This window comes from Vombatus ursinus, unplaced genomic scaffold, assembly GCF_900497805.2.
Source record: "Vombatus ursinus unplaced genomic scaffold, bare-nosed wombat genome assembly UNPS02014774.1, whole genome shotgun sequence".
In the NCBI taxonomy this organism is placed as follows: Eukaryota; Metazoa; Chordata; class Mammalia; order Diprotodontia; family Vombatidae; genus Vombatus; species Vombatus ursinus.
Genome location: NW_020954552.1, coordinates 7,260,531 through 7,285,521, shown reverse-complemented (window position 1 = coordinate 7,285,521; position 24,991 = coordinate 7,260,531). Strand labels below are relative to the sequence as shown.

The window sequence follows — 24,991 nt, the reverse complement described above, 5'->3', positions numbered from 1 at the left end:
GAAGAAGAAGAAGAAGAAGAAGAAGAAGAAGAAGAAGAAGAAGAAGAAGAAGAAGAAGAAAAAGAAGAAGAGAGTACTGTATTGTTTATAAAGATACTAATCTTTGGGGATGTTGATGACTGCTGAAGTTAAATTAAATAAAATATTCATCAAGCTTGCTTTTTATGCTAAGAAAAAAAATATTAAAATTGGGAGCAAGATGTCTTCTAGTTTCCAACCACAACCAAAGCCAATTTTATGTGGACTCAACAGCAGACGTTGCCCTCAGATGCTCAGAAGGTTCCCAAAGAAGCCAAGGGGAACCACATACATGAGCCAGTGGGCAGACATTGGTTCTGTATTTATGGATGTTTATTTAAATTGAACAAAATAAGAAATATTTTAGTTGGTAGCAAATACAAGTCTGCTCAAAGCCTTGAGTGAATAATAAGGTAAGTGTGTGAATTAAACACAAGGAACGCAAATAAATGCAAAATAAATTCTGTTCTATAAACAGAAGATAAGTTCTGTATTATTTCCTAAAGGGTAGTGAGATGGCACTTCAAGTCACTTCCACTTTGCCCCATTAACAGTCTCCTTAGAAGAACTTTATTGCCAACCATGTGGATGATCAGGAAGGCTCATAGTTTCTGAATAAATACAGATGTAAGAGAGTATTCTTTTGGAAATAGCAGCTACTCCATGTTAATCGAAGAAGAATCTAGTTCTAACCTCAGATAACTGGTCTCAAATACAATTGAAAATATTTTGACACAAGTTGAAATCATTAGTCTACAAACACTAGAGACAGAAGGGTCATTAGAGATTCATCTAAACCAATCCCTTCATTTTATAAATGAAAAGACAAGCTCAGAAAATAGTGTGTGTGTGTGTGTGTGTGCTGCCACTCCCTATGAAACAGCCCACTCTCACATTAAGAAAATCCAGTATCTGAGGCAATAATAGGGTTGATTAATAGATACAAATTCTTCATCCTTTAAAATATACTACATATGTGTAAAAGATAAGAAGTGGAGAAAGACATTTGGCATGATAATCTCTAATTGGCAAATAGGAAGTTTGGGGTTAAACGTGAATTTTTTTTCCCTCTCATGTTCTGATAGTAAGATGCTTTTTGGTGTGGTTTTTTTCAAGCACCTCTTTGCTTTTATTTTGTTTAATTCAGTCTGCCATTAAAAGGCTTGCTAGCTCAAGCCTTCATGATTACACATGGTGTAAGGAAGTAGTACCCTTGCAGACTGGTATTTCAGACAAGCCTTCCTTTATGCAACGCCTAGGCCTGCCATATTAAATGAAAGGCTCATTAAAGAGCATTAAGGGACTCTTTAAGCAGACTGCTACCATGTGCTTGTAACCCTCCAGCATTATTTACAAGGATGAGACAGCAGTGTGTTATGCTACCAATAGGACTATTGTCCTTCTTAGCCTCAAGCATATTGAGCCACGATTTGGAAGAATGTCATAGTAACTCTAAAGAGCAGCACTTTCAACTAGGATGTTCTAAAAGCATGAACATGATAAACAGTTTAAAATGAGGGGCTTAAAAACACTTGTACTTTAGAGCTATAGTGTTATATTTTATTTTAAGTATATTCATATTAATATTACTCTTAGAGTAGATGGTGAATAAGTGAAATTGTATAATTAATAAACTTACTGAGGTTGATCCAGGTTCTGAGTTTTTTAATCTTTCTACTCATCTTTGGTATGACAATTGCCTTCATAAGAGAATTGAGAGGTGAATATTTTATAGATGTGCTGGTTAATGGATGAAATAACCTACAAATCATTAAATTTATTAGTATTCACATGATCCTATTCCCACTCATTCTGAGCATTGTGCGTTCTAAAAAAAAATGTCACTTAACATGTTTAGTTCTTTAAAAAAAAACCGGAAGATTATAAGTCACATTCCCTCTACAAAAATCCTACAAATACTAGTTTGTTTTGATTTTCATCCTTGATGAAAACACATACCACTCAGTGAGTCAAATATGTAATTGCATATAGAAAGAATTACTTAAGAAAATTAAAAGAGAGTGGATTACTATTTGGGTGGGGGGGAGGAGCGTAAAAAACATGTTTACTAGCTCAACTAAGTCAAAATGTACCTAAGGTAAAGGTCAGAGAATGCTTCATTCCCTGCTGAGCAAATGGTCAGGAAGCACATTTGTCTGCATTTCCTGTCATAACAGGAAGAATGTAACTTCTTCCTTTCCACAATAGCTTAAGCTCTACCTCCTAACTACAGTTTTTTTTTTTTTTCCTCCCTCAGGGCCTTCCAAATCAATCCTTGCAAGACAGAAGGCAGAGAGGGCTGTCTCTGGCTGTAGTTTCCAAACACAGTGGTATTTGTTGAAACGTCTACTACTGTGATTTCTTGAGTCAGATTGTTATTTCAAATTAAGAGCCATCCCTTCTAAATATATAGCCAATACAATTTTATTATTATTGTTATATTAATGGTCAAAAGCACTGTAGAAATACAATTAGACTGCAGTATAGCATGCAAGTAAAATTCATCATATAATATAAATGCACATTTAAAAAAATCTATATTTAATCTTAAATTGTAGCTATAGTAGTTGGAAAATAAATTTTCCAAAGACTATAAGGTGCCTTTTATAATAGTATGATATGACTTTCAATGGCAAATCATATTACACCATTATAAATTACTTTTAAAACATTTTTACCTTGATGCTTCAGGGGAAAAAATGGAAAAGAGCTTTCTTGGAAGCTTGTAAATTATATACTAGAGTAGACAGCTTGCTGTAGTGAAAAAGAGAAATAGATTTAGTCAAAGATCCTGCATTTAAATCCTGGTTCTGCTGCTTATCTGTGTGCTGGTGGCTATTTATTATCTGTGTAACTCTGGGCAAATTACTAAACTCTCTGTGTCTTGGTTTCTTCATTTGTAAAATGAGATGATTGATTTCTAATTTTTTTGTTTTAAATTTATTATCTAAGTCTTGAAGGAAAAGGACAAAACTATTCTCGTGGATGAAATAGTTGAACACCTATTTTGATTTTGAACTTTGTGTCACATAATCATAGAATTAAAGGGTTGGAAGAAACCTCAGATACCATCAACAAATATTTATTAAGCCTTATGCTAGGTAATAGGAACATAAATAACAATGAATGAAATGATCCTCATCCACAAGGAAGTTACATTTTAATGGGGGAGACAATAAGTACATGTAAAGAGAATAAATACGAAGACAAACACAAGTGGATGCAAAGTAGTTAGACACAAGGTACACAGTTTGGCAGGGAAGGCACTCAAAACAGGGATCAAGAAAGGATTCATGTAGAAGGTAGCATCAGAGCTTAATGTTATAGAGAGAGAAGCAGGGAGGCAGAGATAAGGAGGGAGTGAATTTCAGACCTGGGGGATGGCCAGCGCAAAGACATAAATACACGAGATGAGATACAGTGTGTGAGAAAGGGAGAAGCCCAATTTTGCGGGGTGGTAGAGTAGGAGTAAGGCAGCTAGGTAGTTCAATGGGTTTGGAATCAGGAAGACTCATCTTCATAAGTTCAAACCTGGCCTCAGACATTTACCCTGGTCAAGTCACTTAACCCTGTTTGTCTCAGTTTCTCATTTATAAAATGAGCTGGAGAAGGAAATGGCAAACCACTCTAGTATCTTTGCCAAGAAAACCCCAAATGGAACCCCAGCTAAGAATTGGACATGACTGAAATGATTGAATAGCAGCAGAGTAGGGGTAAGGGTAGTAATGAACAATAAAGTTGGAAAGAGAAGTTAGGACAGAGTTGTATCTTTAAAATCTAAACAGATCAGCTTATATTTGATCCCAGAGGCAATAGGGAGCCAAACTCCTTGAGGGTTAGCAATCAAGGGATACTTTTTTTTTTGGTCTTTGTAGCTCCAGCTCCTGGTACATTGCCTTGAACACGGTATTTCATTAATAAATTCTTGTCAAACTGAATCAAAATGAACCTCTACCCCAATGATGAATTCCATCTACAATGCCCGTGATGAGTTGCTATCTAGCCTCTGCTTGAAGGTTTCCAGAGAAGAAGAATTCACTACCCTATGAGACTTCTCCTTAAAGGTTTTAGGCAGCTCATATAATATTGAGCTTGAAAGGAAATTTATAGATCATCCAGTCTACCACCATCATTTTATACAGAAGGAGAATCTAAAGGGCTTAAAGAATCCTCTTTCAGGCCACATAGCTGTTAGGTCTGAAGCATGGTAATGAACCAACATGGATAAAACTCTCCTGCACATGACTTAAGCTGCTACTGCTGAATGAATGAATGGCCTAGGATATCTCAATTTAGGATCATAGGTCTAGAGTTGGAAGAGAGGCTATTGGGCCAACACTCTCATTTTATAGATGAGGAAATCAAGGTTGAGAGGTCTAGCAACTTGTCTGGGATCAGACGGGAAGAAAATGGCAAAGGCAGATTTGAAATCAGGCCTTATGATTCCCGGTTCAGTTTTCTTTTCACTGTTGTTGTTGCTCAGTCATTCAGATGCGTTCAACTCTTCATAACCCCATGGACCACAGCATAACAGGCCCTTCAACAGTTTATTGACAAGTATAGATGTTTGTAGAATGAGCATCAATGTGACCTTTTGCAATTGGGATATATTATACTGCTTTGTGATATAAATAAGAACTTATCATGATTCTATAACAAACACTTAAAATCTTTCAGTAATTCATGTTATAAAAGTATTTAATCTCCTGAAAAGCTGAAATATTGATATCAGTTTTAAATCTGACTAGGATGCAAATTTATGATCCAATATTATAGCCATCCTTGTCATAAATAGTAATTTAATATTTTATTTTTAATGAAGGTTACATTTCATTTAAAATTTGAAATATTTAAAGATGTTCAGTGAGATAAGAAAAAGCTAAAAATGTAGAAACTGGGATCAGGAAAAAATGGAAATATGAAGCATTCAACTAATATTTGTTGACCATGATTTGACCCTTGGCTACAAATACAGAAGAGAAAGCTTTTGTATTTATGCTATTTCAAATAGTAATCTTTTCCTCTATCCTGAAGCACAGGAAAAACATGGGTTCAAAAAGGTGTACACTAAATATATTTTTATATAGTTAGGAAACCACTGGCATTAGTTTAGAAATCAATTTAGTTATTATCAGTATATAAAAATTCTAAGAGGCTGTAGCCATACTTAACTGCCTGGACTTGGGGATTTCTTCCTATTGCTTTTCAATTATCTATTATTAGGTTAAAAGTTTTGCCCATATCTCTTAGCAGTCTGCAAATGTCTTTCCCCACTCGGTAACTGTTAACCCCAATAGACTCTTTCCATAAAAGAAAGACTAAGCTCACCATGACAATCATTTTAATTTTCTTTTCTAGACGTTAGCGATAGATTTGGAAGCATATTTGCTTTGTTGCTATACAGTACAAACCAGTTCAGACAGTACATTTTTCTAAAATATTGGTCTAGACTCTCTGATTTCACTGTGAAGAAACCAATATCCAGCCTTCATTGACTTACATGTTCCTCTATGAAATGGAAAGTTGACTTTTAATAACTGTAAAATCTGTATATTCTTGCCAATGGTTTTTCGTGTACTATTAGCAGTATCTACTTAAGTAGACCACAACTTGTCAGTTGATTGATAAGTCTAAGGGAGTTAACCTGGATCACAAAGAGACTTAACCAAGGGTATACAACTAGTTAATGCTAGAGATGGGATTTTGAACCTGTTTCTAAGGACTAAGTTTAAAAAAAAACACCCCTCAAAATGCCCTTTCTTGACTTTTCTTTCTATTCACTAACTTTCCAGTACATAAAATATTTCTCATGCACATATGATTAAATTCATTTTTCAGATAAGTCACATGAACTGCTTTAAGGTTAGGGGAAAAAACCTTATCAGTTATTTCTCAACCATCTCTTATTTAGGAAGGCAAACATTTTAAAACATGGACGGCTGTGACAACTAAGTGAAATGCATACTTTCTCATAGATGCATAAAACTCATTTAAAAGTCAAGTATTAGCAGGAATATAATTCAAGCAATAAAATCATAAAGTCACCCAGAAAGATTGAGGCTGCCTTGACTTAACTTTTTTTTTTTAGTTAAAGATTTCAAAAGCTGATCTTTGCTATTTGCTATTCAAATTTTAGTGGTAACTAGAGCAGATTGATTGGGGCTTTGACCCAGGACTGGAAATTGTCCAAGGGTGGTGAAATCTGCCTAAGGGCAGGAGATTGATTTAAAGGACAGTTTATAGCAATTGTGTTCCTCTAAGGAAGAGGGAAGGGGCAGAGCCTAGTGGGAGGATGCAGTTGTGGCTTGGTAGAACAGGTGAAAGAAGGCTTCGCCTGGAGACAGAGAGTAGGCTTTCACAGAGAGATTAAGGATTGGATGGATCTAAAGCTGGACCTGATAAGAAGCAGCCTCTGGTTCATCTTGGGGCTAGGGTGGGAGGCCCATCCCTGATTGACCGTTCTCTCTTCCAGAAAGCCCATCCCCTCAGTAGGGTAAAAGAGCAGCTGACCTCACAGTACACCCTGTCACCTAGACTCCCAAGGACTAGCAGCAGGCCAGGAAGGGTCACCTCCTTCCCTACCTATTGTCAGCTAATGGAAAAGGGGCCTCATCAGGTCAGAGATAAGGCAGGGAAAGCAAGAGAAGACCTCTGATGTTTTCTTAGGGATGCTTCTGTCTCTCTATCCCAGGGACTTTGACTTTTCTATGGAAGGGATTATTAACCTGGTGTTTATGAACTTTTTAGAAAAGTATTTTGCTAACTTTTAACACAGTTGTTTTCTTTTGTAAACTTATGTATTTTATTTAATTTAATATTTAATATTTCTTTAAGAAGAAATATTAAGAATAATATTTATTTTATTTGAGAAGGGGTCCATAGGCTTCAGCACACCGTCCAAGAGGTCCATGACACAAAGAAGACTAAGAATTCAACCTTCCCCAAGAATTGTCTCCTTCCCTGGCATTTCAAGCTTTTATAAAACTCAAGGGGGCCGGGAAGAGACCTAGTTTCAAGTGTAGGTTGCCCTGTAAGGAGATAAAAGAGGGCATTTCAGGGATCCCAGACCTTGCCAGGGCTAGGGTTTCCTGGGAATGTGGAAACACTTCCTCCTGCTTAGTTCTCCTCTTCTCAGCATGGTCTCCCAGAGAGAGGAGGCAGTTGGTTGTGGGCAATTAAGATTGGCCAGTGTGGAGGAGGCAATCACTCCCCTGAGTCCCCCATCTTTGAGACTTTTTCCCCCTCCAAGCTTTGCACTCTTAAGTTCCTTAAACATTCATGGGCAGTGGAGGGAGGAGGGATTTGATGGTGCTTGGAGCCAACATACACCTTGAAGAACCTAAAGGCAATCACTGCCTTAATTATTGGTCCTACGTCATATTAATAAAGGACTGCTGATCTCGACCAGTAGCTAGGTGGCACAGTGGGTAAAGTGTTGGGCTTGGAGTCAGAAAGAACTCATCTTCCTGAGTTCAAATCTAACCTCAGACAGTTACTAGCTGTGTGACTCTGGGCAAGTCACTTTACCCTTCTTGCCTCAGTTTCCTCATCTGTAAAATGGGTTGGAGAAGGAAATGGCAAACCACTCCAGTATCTTTGCCATGAAAACCCCAAATGGGGTCATGATGACTCAGACACGAATCAACAACAACAACAAATATAGATCAGTGATTTTATCTCCAAGGGAGCCAAAATTTCGATGAACTTACTGAAAATGGTAAATTGGAAGTCAAGAGAACTACATGCTATTGATGGTTCTGAAATTAACTGTGGGTCTCTGTTTTCTCCTATATCAAATAACAGTGTTGGGCAAAGCTCAGCCCTAGTAGTCTCAAACTATGAGATGTGGGCTTCATCTGACTCTCTCAGCCCGGCCACAAACTGACTGACTTAAATGTGCCTTTCTCCATAACTTTGGATATTACTTCCTCTCCTTTGAACCTCATTGTTCTCTTCTGTAAAATCAATAGTTGATTCTTAAGGTCCCTTTCAGTTCTGATATGATACATTATTATTATATTGTAAAATATCTCAACTCCTATTTCAGCCCGGCTTCTCTTCAAAATCTTCTATCTCTTTGTCTGCTGTAAGAGTAATCACTCCCTCTCCCAAAAATTCCCCCAACTCCTCTGGGCTTTTTGAATGCCAAGTGTGAAAGAAAAAATAACTGAACTTAGCAACTGGTTATCGAAAATAATTAGTTTAAATAGGAAGCTACTGAATGGCTGCATTCCTTGGGAGACAGGACGGTCCGTTTCCCTTCACATCAGCAGCCTCATAATATCTTGGAGTCTCTCTCTCTCTTCTGGAGGTGGCGGGTGGGGGTGTGTGTAACTGCATCTTCTTCCTCAGACTCCAGAAACTCAGGGTGCCTTTAGTTCTGCTTGCCCCAGGTACAAAAATTCCTAGTCACACCTCTGAATTGGAATCTCTTTGAATATATAGTTGGTAAGCTATTGTGATAAGTTTGTGCATGCAAAATGTTTTGTTCATTACTGTAAGTTTAAAGTCAGTGCCCAAAAGCCTTGTAGAAAGATACCCCTTCCCACTCACCCAACAGGCCATCTGCTTCTCCATCTGCTTCCCCATAATAATTATACATAATCTTTCCACCATTATCCACAAACCTCCAGTGCAACCAGTCTTCTTTGATTCTATTATCATTTCTCTAGCCTTCTGCCCATTCTTAAGTCCCCCAATAAGTTCTTAGAGCTTTTCCTTCAATATTAGTTCACTCATCCCCTTGAACCCAGTAGGTTTCAGCCTATCCCTTAAAATGAAGTTCAGGGCTCAGAAAACTGATGCCCACAGAGGTCAAGTGAATTGCCCAATGTCACACAGGAAGTCAGAATTAGAGGAATGATTTGAACTCTGTTCTTCTGACTTCAGAGTTGTACTCTTTCCACTGTACCATGCTTTGTTGTTGAGTCATTTTTCAGTCATGTCTGAATTTTTATGACACTATTTGGGGTTTTCTTGACAAGGTATTGAAGTGGTTTGCCATTTCTTTTTCTAGCTCATTTTACAGATGAGAAAACTGAGGCAGACAGGGTAAAGTGACTTGCCCAGGGTCATACAGCTAATAAGTGTCTGAGTCCAGACTAGAACTCAGGAAGATGAATCTTCCTGATTGTAGGCCCAATACTCTATCTACTATACCACCTACACACCTGATGTATCATGCAATCTTAGATATTTTAAAGTATATCTCTTAAAGTATTAGCTGAAGAAAATAAATCTTTTTATTCAGGTTAGGAATTCATAATGAATAGTTAATAATTTTGATACCTTTAGCTGTATTTCCTATGTAATCTGTGTTTTTTTTTAACCTAAAAACATTTATCATACAAAAGGAGATTTATGAAATGTTTTAGACTTTTATCTATATAGTATCTCCATTATTAAAGATAAAGGGTATCTGGTAATATGCATTTTAAAACATTTAATTGTACTATATTCTAAAATGGTGATTTTTCTTTATATAACTAACTTTTGCCTCCAATTTTTCTTCACATTTTATGCCTATATTTCTTATAATGGAAATAAAACACTTTTATACATGTGTATCCAAAGAAACTCCTTCTTTTCTGAGTACTCTCATCACTTTTAAGAAAATATTGCAGTCAAGCTTCTATTGGGGCAATCTACTGGGGAGCTCATCGGGAAGAGGAAGATGTGAAAGAAATGACAATATTAATAATACCTTCCTTTACCTTACAATGTATTAACACATAGTTTAAAGGAGACAAAGGTTAAGAATACTTTATGACATGACATTATGCATGGCAGCCAGCAGTTGCCTTGTATTTTAATGAGATCTTGTGAGCCTTATCCTTTTGGCCTTTCTCAAGTGGCTCATGATCATTTCCAAGAAAGAAGCAGGTGACAACCAAGTATTCATCATTGTATAAGAAGGTCTCTCTATCAAAGAAAAAGTCTAGCCTCATCACTAGAATATACATTATAGGAGGGCAAACATTACTCTGTTTTCTTACTGACTTATTAGTATCAAATTTGAGTCTATTGTCCTTTCCCCAAAAGCAAGCAGGAAGAAAACAAAATAAATATTCTTAAGAATATGTCCCGTAGGTATTAGTTAGCTTCTAAAAACAATAGAAAATGCACCCCATTTTCCCAATAAATGCCTCACACAGAACTTAAGTAAGTGCATTTTCACACTAGAATAACTGATTTTCAATATTATGGCTAGGAATGGCATAAGCATCTCTAACTGAAACTATATTTAAATCCAGGAAAGATTTTTTTTAGTGACTAGCTCTGAAGGATAGCATTAAAAAATTTGCATCCCTGTTTGAATATTATATTGCTTTCTTTACAAGGCCCATTTAAAGGCCATGAATGTTGGAGGTTTAACTACCCATGAGACTTGTCCTTTCTTTTTATTAAAGGTAACTTTCTAAGTTAATTTTATTAACGTAAAAATTACCTCTCATTATTAATAATTGCTTGGCATGGTGGAAAGAAAATCAGTCAGGCATGGATTCAAATCTTAGCTCTGACAAGCAATGACTTTGTGACCCCAGAGACCCTGATAAACTTTAGGTGGCATAGAGGTTCCCACTCTGCATTGCTAGAGGGAGTTTCTTCATCTGGGATTTTCCTATACCAATAAAATCAAAGAGACAGTTCTTATTCTTATAACATTAATTCAGAACATTTTAAACAAAGGATAAAGAAATCAGTGAAATGTGCAGAATGCTAAGCAATATTTTAGTTTAAATTTTCATTCCAAACAGTTAATTAATTGAAATAAACATGGTAGACAGAATTGTTGCTTTCTGGCATAGCCAACAACAATAAACAACTTATAGGGAAAACATAGAATATTTCTATCATAAAACCGTATTGTTGTTTGCCTTTTAAACTTAATTTTCTGCCACAAATAGCCCATGTTGTGCATATACCAAAGCATGTACAAATTTAGTGGAAGACAAGCTTGAAAATTGAGGAATTAAAAAAAAAACCTCACACAAAATCTTGAATTGCTTTTTTCCTGAGTGCTTTATGGTTTTTAATGACTTAAAGATAAAAATACTTTAATATAGGTGATAATTTATGCATAAAGTAGTCATCATAGACATTTTTAGTTCTAGGCCCCAGAAAGGTGCTCTATACCATGCCTTTCCTTGTGGACCCAGCATATACAAGGGAAATATACTATTTTCACTTGAGGAAAATGGAGAAATAGGGAATGCAGAGACATTAAAAAGTAAACAATATCCTATCAGCTTTCCTTACTGTCACTATAACTTTGCTACAGCAGATCTATCTTGCTCGATCCATAGTCTATGCCTCCTTTGAGAGTCTCAGTGCTTAGATGTAATCAAGGTAATAGGAGAGTGGATTTAGAACTAAAAGTAACATAGAGAATCATCATCCAATGACATCATTTGACAGATGAGGAAACTGAGGCCCAGAAAAGTTAAGTGACTTGGCCAAGGTCACACAGAAAGCTATAGGACTGAAACATGGGTCTACTAAGTCCAGATCCAGCATCCACTACATAAGGCTTACTTTAAGCCACAAAGTATAGCACTGTCACATACCAGTATGGTGTCTATTTGCAAGGTTGATTTGCTTCTCTTTAATACTGGAATATTTAAGAGGGTATTACATTCATCTTTACCCATTTTTACAAAATCTGACTGCTCCACAGTTAAATTTTGTCTCCCCTTCTATTTCATTAACTCACTAAGATCAGAGATTATATACAATGCAACTTTTATATCCCTCACATTTCCTACTTAGTAAACACATAATTGACTTGAAAATCAAAACACGTTTAGATGTTCATAATATCATAAAAACACTATCACTGAAGCCTTCAAGTACTCTATTCGGATGCAGAGAGCCCTCAGAGCAGGTTATTCCTAGTTATGTAGACATTATCACTAGGTCCCTAGAGCACTTTCTTCAGAATTGTCTCTTGTTCCTTTTATACATTACTAAATGTTAAAGAGATTTAATTAATTTAAGTGCTGTGTTTTTTTTCCCCTTTGTATAGTTTAAGTTACCAAAACGTATATGAATGCTAAGACGTTATTGTTGCATCCAGCCCCCAGTCAACTTTCTAGTGAGTAGAATGAATATAGCTATATGGAGGCTAGTTGTCTGAATTCACAAACCATTAAATTTATAATCGTGGAAAATCTGCTTCCTAACATTATAAGAGGATCTTTGTTTGATGATACATGTAATCTAGCAATATTATGCTTATTAACTCTTGATTATTAAGCTAAACATGTGCTTCATAGTACTACTCCCATTTGAAATCCATATTGAAGTGGAAGGTTTATTTTTTTAAAAAAATTAAATGATCCAGTTGTCTTTCTGAAAGGCAACATAATTTTTCCTATACATACAAGAGAATGAATTTTAAAAGCTCATAACAGAAAATATAACACGTTGTAAATATGACTCAACTTAATAAGGCAACATTTTTCTTATGTTAGATTTATGGACGCAGCAATTTAAGTTCAAAATGTTCTCAACACTTTAAAACTCTTGAGGAAAAAGAAAATAATATGGTAGAAGCAATAACACAAATAAAATTTCAAATTACTTACCTGTCTGTTACGTTCATCCATAATCCTCGTGATCTGAATCTTTTTTCTCCCCATAGTCCCCGTTTTTCTTCTCTCTCTCGTTCCTAAAATTATGTATTTTTTCCTTCTCTTTTCTTTCTCTTTCCTGTTTCCTCCAAACTTCCTTCTTCAGCACTTGCACTACTCAATTCACAGATCCCTGCATTCGTTCCTGCTAAATATGAAACACAGAAAAATTAAACATTACCATAAAATAAATAAAAAGCAAGCTAGCTTCGTAAAGTTATGTCTTATTTTTATCAATGAGATAATAGGGAATAGTACAAATAAAATAAATGAAAGTAAGTATTTATTAAAGTTCTATCATATGTGTAAAGTCATATTAACTATGAACAGTTTATTTTTATAATCAAAATTATCTCATAATTAATTTGATAAGTTATTAAGATTATGAAAACTATGCTTTAAAGCCTGGTATTTCAATAATATCTCTTCCAAAGTGTTTCTTAACGTTTTTATGGAATTAGGTGTCTCTTTTTTATTATTCACTATTAAAATATGACAAAGTACCTAAATCAGAGAGTTAATGAACCTTTCTATACCTGAGTATGCTAAGTAGGGCAGCTAATTCATTTCTGAAGAGAAAACAATCTTGTGTTTTGACAGCAGAGGTGATAACGTCCCTCGTTATGCAAATAGGATGGACCATTATTAAAGTGGTATTTGATATATGGAAATGTCAACTAGTTTAAATCTAAATCCTTTAATCTCATTTTTAAAAATCACATACACAAACACAAACCCCCATACAGCACTTCTATGAGAATACCAGAAAACACAATATGGGATAGATCAATGAATTAATGCTATGACTTTCCAAAATATGCTATACTGATACATATTTATATGTACCAATTATGCACTGGTACTTATGTTAAAAAAAAAACAACCCCTCTCTCTATTTGAGTACCAATGTTTGTTTTCACATTGAAGGCACTTTGCATCACATATGAAATCAATAAAAAAATGAAAGCAGTGGTCAGTAATAAAAGTTATGTGAATGGAAATACTGGTGCATTTGTAGTTTAATTTATATGTTCACAAAATCATGAACCTATTGGTTGAAGAGGCCAAAAGAGTACATGGCAACAATAACTTTATAAATGATTACTTATAGAAGCTTGCTAAATCCTTCTTTAGAAAAAAAAAAGTTAGAAGAAAAAAATAATAATATAATAAACCCAAGAAAATAGAACTTTATAAATCTGCATATTCCTTTGTATCTTTAATGCTTTTTCTTAAGTTTTTATTTGAGAAAACCAAGGCTCCACAAAATATAAAAGCAAACAAAGAAAAAAAGCCTCTCATACCAGGCTCCTTATGTAGAAACAATAAATTTCCTAATTCTATCTATTTTCATATGGAATATTTAACTATTTTACACATGGCTTGGAATTTCCCTGTTTATTTTTACTTGCTGTTCTGACAACCAAGCTGATAAATTCCTGCAATATGTTATGTAACATTAAGCCAATGTCCTGGCTATTTAATCTATTATTTGGCTCCAATTCAAAATTATTGGAGCAGAAAAGCTGTTACACACTTATTCTGATATTGTTACCTTTTGATTCCTTTGCATTAACTGTTAAATACTTTATCACCTTGAATAAATGTTTAAAAATTTAGTTTTTTTATGATCAGCTAATTGCAATAGCTATTATGATATAATTAGTTCTAGTGGATTAAACAGTGCTCAGACACTAAGAATATATATTCCCTTTTGCCAAATGCCTTTGTAGAAAATCCATGCTTGATTTTGGCTCAGAGTATTTATAGGTTGAGTAGCATCAAGACCATGATATAATAAACAAAAACTATTACTACAGCCATTTCTTTAGGAACTAGAAATGGTTCAAAAGTTTTTATGATATACAAATAACATATATTGACACAGTCATAACTAACAATATCTTCCAACATTTGCTGTTAAAAGTATTAAACTATACATTAAAACATGAAAACTTGCAAAACATAATTGTATCACAAATCACTGTTGCCAAACAATATCCATCTATTTTTAGAAAGTATTAAATATCAGTCAACTGCATTGCTTTCCTGTGTTTCCTAAAGTCTTACCTTAAATACAAACAGCAAGTTAGAACAGTATTTCCCAAACACATGCAAGAACCAAAAGAAACTAACAGGCTTTCCAACACACGAATCCACAGCAAATGCACATACAACAATTTCCCTTCCTTTCATTCAACTGAAGCCAGTGGCTCTATCGGCTTATAGCACTACGCCTGTCTAAGCTCTTTTTCACTTCAAGGTGGAAGGTCAGGGTGGACAGATTAGAGTAGTGGTGACAGGGTTAGTGAGAATGAGAGCTCCTTTACAGATGAAGATTTTGAACTGAATGAAGAGAGAAGCATCAGGGCTCTGAAAGTCTTCCAAGAGTAGCATAGGCAGCTCTTGATGAACTCAAGTTATGAAGAGCCCCTCCCATATCGACCATATGTTTCACACCAATATTTTAAACAGGAGACATTTTTCAAACAGCCTAGAAGAAGGGATCTTTTTTCAAATTGGACCATTATTACTATTTTAAAAGATATATTTCAAAATACATTGCTAGGTGAAAATATTATTTGAGATAATTTCTTCATCAAAATGTGTTGTATATTATTTGTAGGTAGCTCTAGGAGAAATAAGTTTAACTTTCAAGAAATGAAACTGTCATTTTTCCCTCTATTAAAAAATGTATATTTCCTGAAACAAAATATATGTACAGTTTCCTTTTGTATTCTCTTTCTGGTATCTACTTAAAGCTTATTTTGAAATTTCTTTAATGCAATTATGTGTATAAGTGATAATGTGGCAAAGAGGATATAACCAGTAGCTATCCAGACCCAGTAAAATGTGTCCGTTCTCAAGTGTGTGGTTTAGAACATCTGATTCATGGGTCACCACATTCCAGGGTTGTCAGTGAGAATGTTATGAATTAGAAAGGTCAACAATTGCCCACCACCTGTTTTAGTTACACAACTACTTCTCTGACTCTAAGCTTTATGTTTAGACTAATGTAAGGATATAATTTCAAACGTATTGAAATGGACAGGAACAGGACAGATGACTACATTGCTTCTTCAATCTGCATAACTTTTGAAAGTTTATATAAAAATAAAGGCTTTCAGGATTGCCAACCGTAATTGAATTTCCTACTAGCCTAGAAGTTCTATGAATAATCTGTAAAAAGATTAAAATAATTTCAGAAGCTTTGCTGAAATAACTCTCCACATGTAAGACATTCTTGGATAATAACATAATTGTAGCTATACAATCAAATAATAATTAAAAAATTCAACACAACTCTATCATCCTTACTCCTATAGAGTCTTCAGCATGTTTTTATTTTTCCATACTCAAATATAAGAAAAAATAAAATCAGACTGCTTACTAAAAAGAGGAACTTCACTATGTCAGGCTTCTGTTCACTATATGATTTGTCATAAGCAAATAGATGAAGGAAGAATGATTTGAAACTCAAGCAGAGAAAAGTTGTGGACAGATGCTACAGATTATTTACCCACCTCCTTTCTTTCATATACACTCAAGCACATGCTCTCTGTTTCTCTCTCCCTCCTGCCTTCCTTCTCTCTCTCTGTGTGTCTCTTTCTTCTTTTCTCTCTCTGTCTCTGCTTCTTGTGCCCTTCCTCTCTTTTCTCCCTTTCTACTCCTCCTTTCCTCTTTCCTTCTCTCTCTCTCTCTCTCTCTCTCTCTCTCTCTCTCTCTCTCTCTCTCTCTCTTTCTCTCTCCTTCCCCCCTCCTCTTTCCCTCCCTCCCTCCCTCCCTCCTTATCCCTCCCTGTAACATAGAAGAATCTTGACAGAATAGCAGGAAACACGCACAGAGTGGTCAGGGAAGGATATGATGTCAGCAACCACGAACAATAAAAGGTGTAAAGGTGCTTCCTTCCCTAAACTGTTCCAGAAGTGTAAAATGGGAACCAAAACTCTCCACTTCCTTCTCTGAACAGAACTGTCCGATTCTGGTGTGCTGCAACACCCCACACAGAGAGAAGCTTTTGAACGTTTCAGATAAGGGATACTAAGGAATAGTAAAGTAGGTTTTAACCACTATTAAAAAACGATAAAAATCTAGTTCAATATCACTTTAATGAAATTTTAATGATTGCATTAAAAAATGTGAAAATACAAACAAAATAAAACTTTTAACTCTGGTGTGGTTATATATTTCCTTACTGTGACAATTAACCATTGCAGAATAATGTTTTCACAAAAACATGTTTTATTTATGTTCAATGGGTAAACTACTTTCTTTTGCGAAAAAAGAAAAAAGGGCAAATCACAAAATCTTTCATAACCCTCCCCCAAGTTTAATGATATTTACTGACAAAATGTATGTTTCAAAATAAATATTTTAAAAGATACACTGATTTAAAAAAAATTAAAGCCCCCTCAAAGTCTACTAATTAATTCAGAATCAGATAAAAAGATAATTGATAGAATTCTGGGTGCATGTAAAAACTACATTTCTTTTTCTCACTACTGCTGTGATATTTCTAACATGAAAATGGTACAACCTACTGTAACATTTCTGTAGGAAGAAATCCACATATCAAATGAATGAGTCATCTTCAGATTTCAATCATCTGCCCACAGAACTTTGATTTAGAAATTAAACAAACCATTCATGTATATGTTTTGCTATTAAAATACGACTGTCACATCAAAAATGTGGGAAGACATTAATTCAATTCTACTAAATTTATCTGAGCAAAGCATAGATTCTGTTACAATAGTCATCATGTAGGCACTTTAACTAAAACAGAGCATATGCATAAAGATAAGACATTCAAATGTATCATGTCTATATGCAAACGAGAAATTTGAATTGCTTTTTCTCATGTTAGTTAATAATGCTTTCATTGACATACACTCTCAACAAACACTACAAAAACTCTCCTGCTATCAACAAACCATCATAACAAGACTAACAAATACAAAGAAAGGCAAACTAAACATTTGTGAAGTGAAAAAATGGTCATGAGCTCACCAGCTGCAGCACTGTTTGTATGACTGATTCACACACTTAAATGACTCATTGTCATTTCAAGTAGAAAACTTCACTCATGTTGGTGAGCCTCAATGCATTACTTTGGCTACATTACTCTAGGTTTGAAACACATACCGTTTGTGCAGTTGAATTGAAGTTACAAAGGGAAAGCAGAATTTGTATTGATTACTCAATTTATATTGATTGGTATTGATTACTTATATTACAACTTTGATATAAATAAACTGGTGATCATCCTTTTTGGTATTTGCCTACAAAATGTTGGATATGTTCATGACTATAGCCATAGTCCTGAAAGTCATTCCACTCAAGATAAGGTTACTATTTTGGATATGATCTGCTATCTGGTACTAGGAGCATGAGGACACAAAATACTATCATTCTCTTTAATATTTATGCTCTCATGACTCAGCCTGGTAGAGATGATTATAAAAGTTACTCTTCTGTGTTTCTGAAAAAAAACAAAAAACAAAAAACGAGCTTTTTATCATCCCAGGTTAACCATCCAATTAATTTCCAAATATATGTTTAAGGTATAACTGATAGAATGACAAAATTTTGGTGTCATGTTGAAAATGTGGTATTGTATGTCATGTTAAAACATAATTGACTATTAAAATAATGCTTAGGGTATTTTAAAACATTTTTATACTACAAGATGTATTTTTTCACTCTGTTCTCTGATGGCTTAAAGACATTTTTAAAAACAATTTTTATACTAGTTATGTACATGGAAGCGTAAATTTCATACTGGTAACTTATATGGAAGAGAAATGGTTACATGTACTCTTCACCTAATAGTTTGCTGTCTTTGTGTAGCCTCTTGTATTCAGGATAAACGTATGATGCTAATTAATGATACTAATGATATACGGTATTATTTATAAGCCTATTTACATTTAGCATTATAACTCTGAGTCTATATGGTAAAGTCATGAATTAAATTGTGGCTTTCATGTAAAGCAAGTAGCCACTCTAAAATGCAAAAAATGAAGACCCATTATTGGATTATATTCCATTTAGTCCTTATAGGAATTAGCATACTATGAAAAAACTTAACAGGGTTATAAAAACTAAGAGGGCTCTCCTATCTCACTGTCTGCCAAGAGACTGCTTTAGGCTCAAAATGCAGAAATGGCAAGGGAAATATATCAATCTTCCCAGTGACCACGACAGCTGAAAACTCTACATTAATGTTTCGATTCCTACTTTAACATCTTTCCCCAAGGACAAAAGGAAATGAAATGTATGTCAGAGATGTAATAAGGCTAAAAAAGCAGCCTCTTTGAAAACCCCTGCAATTAGTTTTAACAGGTTGGAATAACCTGTGTTTATCTCTGACACAAGTAATTTTGTTTACACAGCTCCAAAAATTAGGAAAGAAGCATACCTTTAAATAACCACATTGTATTATAGACGATTTAGTGAACTCTTAGCATAACCACTATGTCACAGCTACCCAGGGTTTATCTGATCTTGGACTTTTTATTTTTCCTCATTGCATTTAGGCCAGTATTTTCTTTGCCAAAGTAATTCCAAATAGGCTAAATATGTCAAAAACCTCCATTACTCCACCAGACCACTAGATTTTCAGCCTTTCTACACTGAATTAAATAATTAACCTGGAGATTTATCATGACTTTGTTCTCCTAATTTCTTGCATGATTGTTTTCTTTGAAAGGCCCTTTCCTGGTGAGCAGTGCTCATCAGAAGGGAAATCCAACACTTGATGAAAAAACAGAAGACACTATTTAGCATCATATAATATGGACTGCTTCTCAGCTGTAACTACTCCAAAAGAACATGCAGCTGGATTTTTTTTTTTTTTTTGGTGGAGGTGATGTTAGAGAACAAAGCAGGTGAAACAGCACACAACACACAGATCACTATGAGCTGAAATGGTCTACCATAAAAACAAACCATGTTTAAATAGGGGAATTTCACTATTGTTTGTATTCAGTCTATTGTGATAAGGTCAAAAGTCTTGAACTCACCATATACAAGTTAGAAAAAAAAGATGCTTGTGATTTGAAAAATCTCTTTTCGCATCTTAAATTTCAATATTGATTATTTGGAAATAATTTGAGATGGTAATAACAAATCAGGCATAGTTATCAGAAGTCTGGATGTAATAGAGGCATATTAAACCCTTGCTTTCATACATGAGCACTGTAAAACTCACTGTAAAACTATAGTCAGTGGGAGGGATAAAGTTCAATGTTTCAGCCTATTTCAGTGTCTCATATAATAATGATTAAAGTTCACAATGAAGATACTTGAATTGACCTGGGTGTATTAAGAGTAGATCATTTACAGGAATGTTAACAGTGTGATCCCAGTGGTCAAAAGGAAATTCTAAGTAAAGGGTTTTGTTTCATTCTAATGAAAGGATGAACAATGTACAACCCTTTCTTTGAAAATGATTCGCTTTTGTCAGTATGTATCTTTCCCAATTAATTTGAATATGTTAAAATGACCTTGAAATGTGAAGAAACACTAAAAGGGCCTCTTCTCCACCCATACCACCACAATTTGGAATCATTTTTAAGGCAGAAAAATGCTTAACTGAAATCAGCAGGATTTAACCATAGTATACAATTATTTTTCCTCTAGTTAATTTTGGGAATGGATCAACTTTATATGATAGCTTATATTAAAACCCCATATGACAATACAGAGATTGTTATGATAGCCTCCAAAATCTCAGGATAAAGGTATTTGATATTGCTACTCTATGTAATTCAACATAGTTAAGAGTGATTCATTAATTTTTCTATTTCTTCATCTTTTACAGCATCCTAATCAACCTAATTAAGGCTTTGTTCATCTGAAACCTCACATGACAATTTGTTTAACTCTATCCCACTGTGGTCTTTATATAAGGAGAATTAAATTTGATCTTCTGACAGCAATCATTAAATGATCCCAACTGGCCCCAATTAAGACACATGGCTTACAGGCCTCAATATCCAGTAAAGTACCAGACCTTCTACTTTATTTACACATTGTTTTGTTTTTTTTTACCTTAGTTTATTTTCTTAAGGCCAATTAAGCATGTGTCATCCACTGGAATTGAATTTCTTTATACTCAAGACACAACGCATCAATTTATTTTACAGACACATCGAAATACTGGACAGCTCTTTGAAAGTTATCACTTCTAGTTGCTGTGGAAATTCACCTTGATGTTATGAAAGGAAAAGGAAATTTTAGATTTAGTAACTTACATTGTACTAAACCTAACTAGATACCCTTAAATCAGTTTACAGGTTCAAAGAGCACTGACTAATTTCAAGTCAATACTAACACTTTATTTGGATTGTTTACAATGATCTCTTAGGATGCAATTCATATTTCAATTTGGGTTTTATTTTTATAATTTAAAGTGGCTTCTTTAGAATCTTCTTTGAAAAATGTTGTATCCAAGCATGACTTATGAAGTTAACCTGTTTTACCCTTAATTTCTGCTCTAATTTTTTCACATATGTTCAGTGGTGAGCTGTGAAACAGCGTTCTCAGGCCTTCACATAAATGCAGGTAGCCCCAGGATTTAGAGCTCATTGATTGTATGCTACTCTAGGGAAATGGCTGAATTAAAAACAGCCCTATGAGGCTGAAGTAGCTCATATTCACATCTGGCCCTTCTGATTCTAAACTCTCCCACCTGCCTGGAAATTTAACCCCTATCTATTGCTCTGTAGAACAAACAGATTTATCTGTAGCCATCCGCTTCAGGTCAAGGCTGAATCATTAAATGTTCAGCTAAATTAATTGCAATATAATTGAGGTTTGACACAGTTTCTAAAGGTCTTGTTCAAGTCAGTTGAATAGCCAGATTACCTTCTCCTGAATTTCATGGGATCATAGATCGAGAGCTGGAAGGGACCCAAAAAGCCATCTAATTCAACTCCCTCATTTTTTCAGCTGCAAAATGGAGGCCCAGGAATATTAAGGGAAGGGCCCAAGATCACACAGGTATTATCAGAGTTGGGATTTGGGCCTCAGTTCTCTGGCTCCAAATCTGGTGGTCTTTCCAAATGCATATACTCTTCGATTTTTAAAAATGAGCTTATTTATCATAATGATCAAAATGACTGAACAAACTGATAGTATGAAAAGGCAGCAATGTGGCGAAGTGGATAGAGCATTGGCCCTGGAGTCAGGAGGACCTGAGTCCAAATCTGACACAAGCTGTGTGATCCTGGGCAAGTCACTTAACCTATTTGCCTCAATTTCCTCATCTGAAAAATGAGCTGGAACAGGAAATGGCAAACCACTCCAGTATCTTTGCGAAGAAAATCCCAAATAGGGTCATGAAGCATGACTGAAACAACTCAACATCAGTATGAAAACCATCCCATATGTCACAGTTTTCCAAAGATGAATTACTATGTATTTGTTCTTCTTAATACTTTATTAAAAATGGACACTAGGACTATCCAAGGGAATATATGCTACATATCACACGGCTCATTAACCTTGCTAGAAAACTTACTTATTTTTATTATTTGACTAATAGATACAAATATAAAAGCACATTGGAAATGGAAAGGAACTGTGTAATAATCCCATCTTTAATCTACTGTGCAAAGTTCTAAAACTATAAAATAAAGTGTTGTCTTCCTTTAAGTTAGGGTATATACTTTTCTTGGTTACATACATGCTTACTAAATAGAATTCTCACCAGATATAATGGGAAAATATCCAAAATAATAAAACATAGATATTGGGAAGAGAATAGAAAACTCTAGATGAGAATGTCCCCTTAAAATGGTGATGCTCTAGGAAATGGTAACTAAGCACACAATTGACTTTTTTATGGCTAAGAAATGCAATGAAATTTTGGTAAAGCAAAACAGATGCTGAGGGTATTGTGTTATAAGATATTTCTCACTGTATTCTGGTAATCTTAAATAAGATTTGATGTTAATTTTAGAGCACACTTCTGCTAAAAAAGGGCAAACCCTGCAACAGATTTAGTACAAAGAGCTGAAAATATCCTGTGGAAAAAAAAAACTGTAGAGAAATCAGACCAACCCAAATCCTGCCATTACTCAGCACTGCAGTGACGTGCAGATGTTTGTAGTGGTTTGAGGAGCCAGCGGGGGCTGGAAACTCTACATACTCGACTCCAACATGATTGCAATTGAACCTCATCAAAGTAAGAGCTCATAATTTGTCACAGAAAACAGCCAATTAACATATGTTAGGAAAAGGCTCCGTAAAGATAATATATGATTAAAGACCCAATGCAGCTGTTGAAAAATCAAAACTATGCATTTTAAAAAGAAATCTCAGCCTGGGCTTTAGTATGGTTAAACTGATAATGGCTACTATGATTTTTCTTTAAAAACAGTTGAAAAAAAGATAATTATAGTATTTCTTTTAGGTTTGGGGTTACTGCAAAGGAGAGCTTGGGTACTGTAGCACATTTTACTATGCTTTACTTGAGTGCTATAAATAGTTGAAACCTTTGCCAAATTCTGTAGTTACTTTGTTATAGATCTATTTTAAAATACAGACCTTCATTGTGAGCTGGATGGCCTTCAGGATATACTCTGTTGTCAAGGCATTTCTCTAAAATCTATAGCCACTCTCTATCTTGATCTGTGCAAAAAGTCCAGTGCAGGGTCCTCTCTTGTTCTGATTACTGTAACCCCAAACACATGTCTAGGATAATACAAGCAAGTGCTTAAGTACTTGGTGGATTCCTTCCCTGTATTTGCAGGGTACATTTTCAGGAGAGGGGGTCAGTATAATGTTTTTAATGATTCTAATATACATGATAATGAGATTGTTTTAAATATAGAACTACTTCATAAGGAGTTTTAATAATAGGTATTATTAATTTAAAACCGTTTTTTAATGAAGCAGTGGATAGCTGGGCCTGGTGTCAGGAAGACTCATCTTCCTGAATTCAAATCTGGCCTCAGACACTAACTAGCTGTGTGACCGAGGGCAAGTCACTTGACCCTGTTTGACTCAATTTCCTCATCTGTAAAATAAGCTGGAGACAGAAATGGCAAACCATTCCAGTATCTTTTCCAAGAAAACCCCAAATGGGGACATGGAGAATCAGACATGAATGAACAATGATTGAGCAATATCCTCCTTCCCCTGTCCCCTCCCACTGAAGTCCCAAGTGTACATTTTTAAAAAGAAATCTCAGCCTGGGTTTTAGTACAGTTAAAGTTATAATGATAACTCCCCCCCCCACCATATAACAAATATGTGACAAATAATGAAAAGTATACTGGTTAAGGAATCAGAAACTGGTTCTAATCCCAGATCCTTCATTTACAAATCATGTTACCATGGAAAAGTCACTGAGTCTCTCTGGGCTTCAGTTGCTTCAGCTTCAAAACAAGGATAAGAATATCTACCCTGCCTATCAAAAGTCCAGTTCTGAGGATCAAATAAGATAATATGCATGAAAATGGTCTGAAAACAAATTATTATGCACTATGCAAATGCAATTATTCATATTATTTTCTCTTAAAAGCATTTTGTTTCAGATTTTGGAAGTTTATGCTAGTAAACACTATAATTATTATTTATATCATATCCAACATCCTGTGGAGAGGCAGTATGGCTTAGTGAATAGAGAGTCAGCCTCAAAACCCAGAAGACCTGGGTTCTAGTCCTACCTCTGACACATATAGGATGTGTACCCCTGGGAAAATCACTTAGTCCTCTCAAATATTACTTGTAAGTTGCTCACCTCAACTGGTAGCTGGCATTTCCTCATTTATGAATTCCCCTATACTTTGAAATCACAAGCGCAGTCCCTCCCTATCCCTGGCATATATTATCTCTACCTGGCCCCTTAAGTAGATATTAGAGTTTAAAATGAAATACTTATTTTTTTAAGCAAAAGTAATAAAACAGTACAGAATTCAGTAGGTTGAAATGATGTTTTATGAATTCACTTTTTAAACTTATTTTTCTGCCCTTCACTGTTACGTAAAAGTAGAAAACCCAGGACTGTTGTGTACCACTGTAGGCAGTCAGTTAATAAGCATTTATTGAGCACCTACTATGTACCAGAGGACAGGAAGGAGGCACAGAGGATAGGGTACTGGGCCTGAAGTCAGGAAGATTTATCTTTGTGAATTCAAATCTGATCTCTGACACTTACTAGCTGTGTGACTCTGGGTAAGTCAATTAACCCTGTTTGCCTCAGTTCCTCATCTATAAAATCATCTGGAGAAGGAATGGCAAAGCACTCCAATATCTTTACCAAGAAAACCCCAAATGGGATCATGATGCATTGGACGTGACTGAACAACAAAACTACGTACCAGGCACGG

General features: G+C 35.0%; 1 protein-coding gene across 8 annotated transcripts in view; it reads right to left on the bottom strand.

The window, feature by feature from the left end:
* MEF2C (myocyte enhancer factor 2C) overlaps window positions 1–24,991 on the bottom strand; it is a 190,372-nt gene that overhangs the window by 110,270 nt on the left and 55,111 nt on the right. For 5 of the 8 annotated variants that reach the window (XM_027864156.1, XM_027864162.1, XM_027864164.1 and 2 more), the window contains exon 2: window positions 12,606–12,798. In XM_027864156.1, the coding sequence (XP_027719957.1) occupies window positions 12,606–12,659 (54 nt within the window). In that variant the 5' untranslated portion in view covers window positions 12,660–12,798. Of the gene's footprint in view, window positions 1–12,605; window positions 12,799–14,720; window positions 14,979–16,174; window positions 16,237–24,991 lie in introns of those variants that run through there. The other 3 variants (XM_027864158.1, XM_027864157.1, XM_027864159.1) reach the window with 3 other exon arrangements.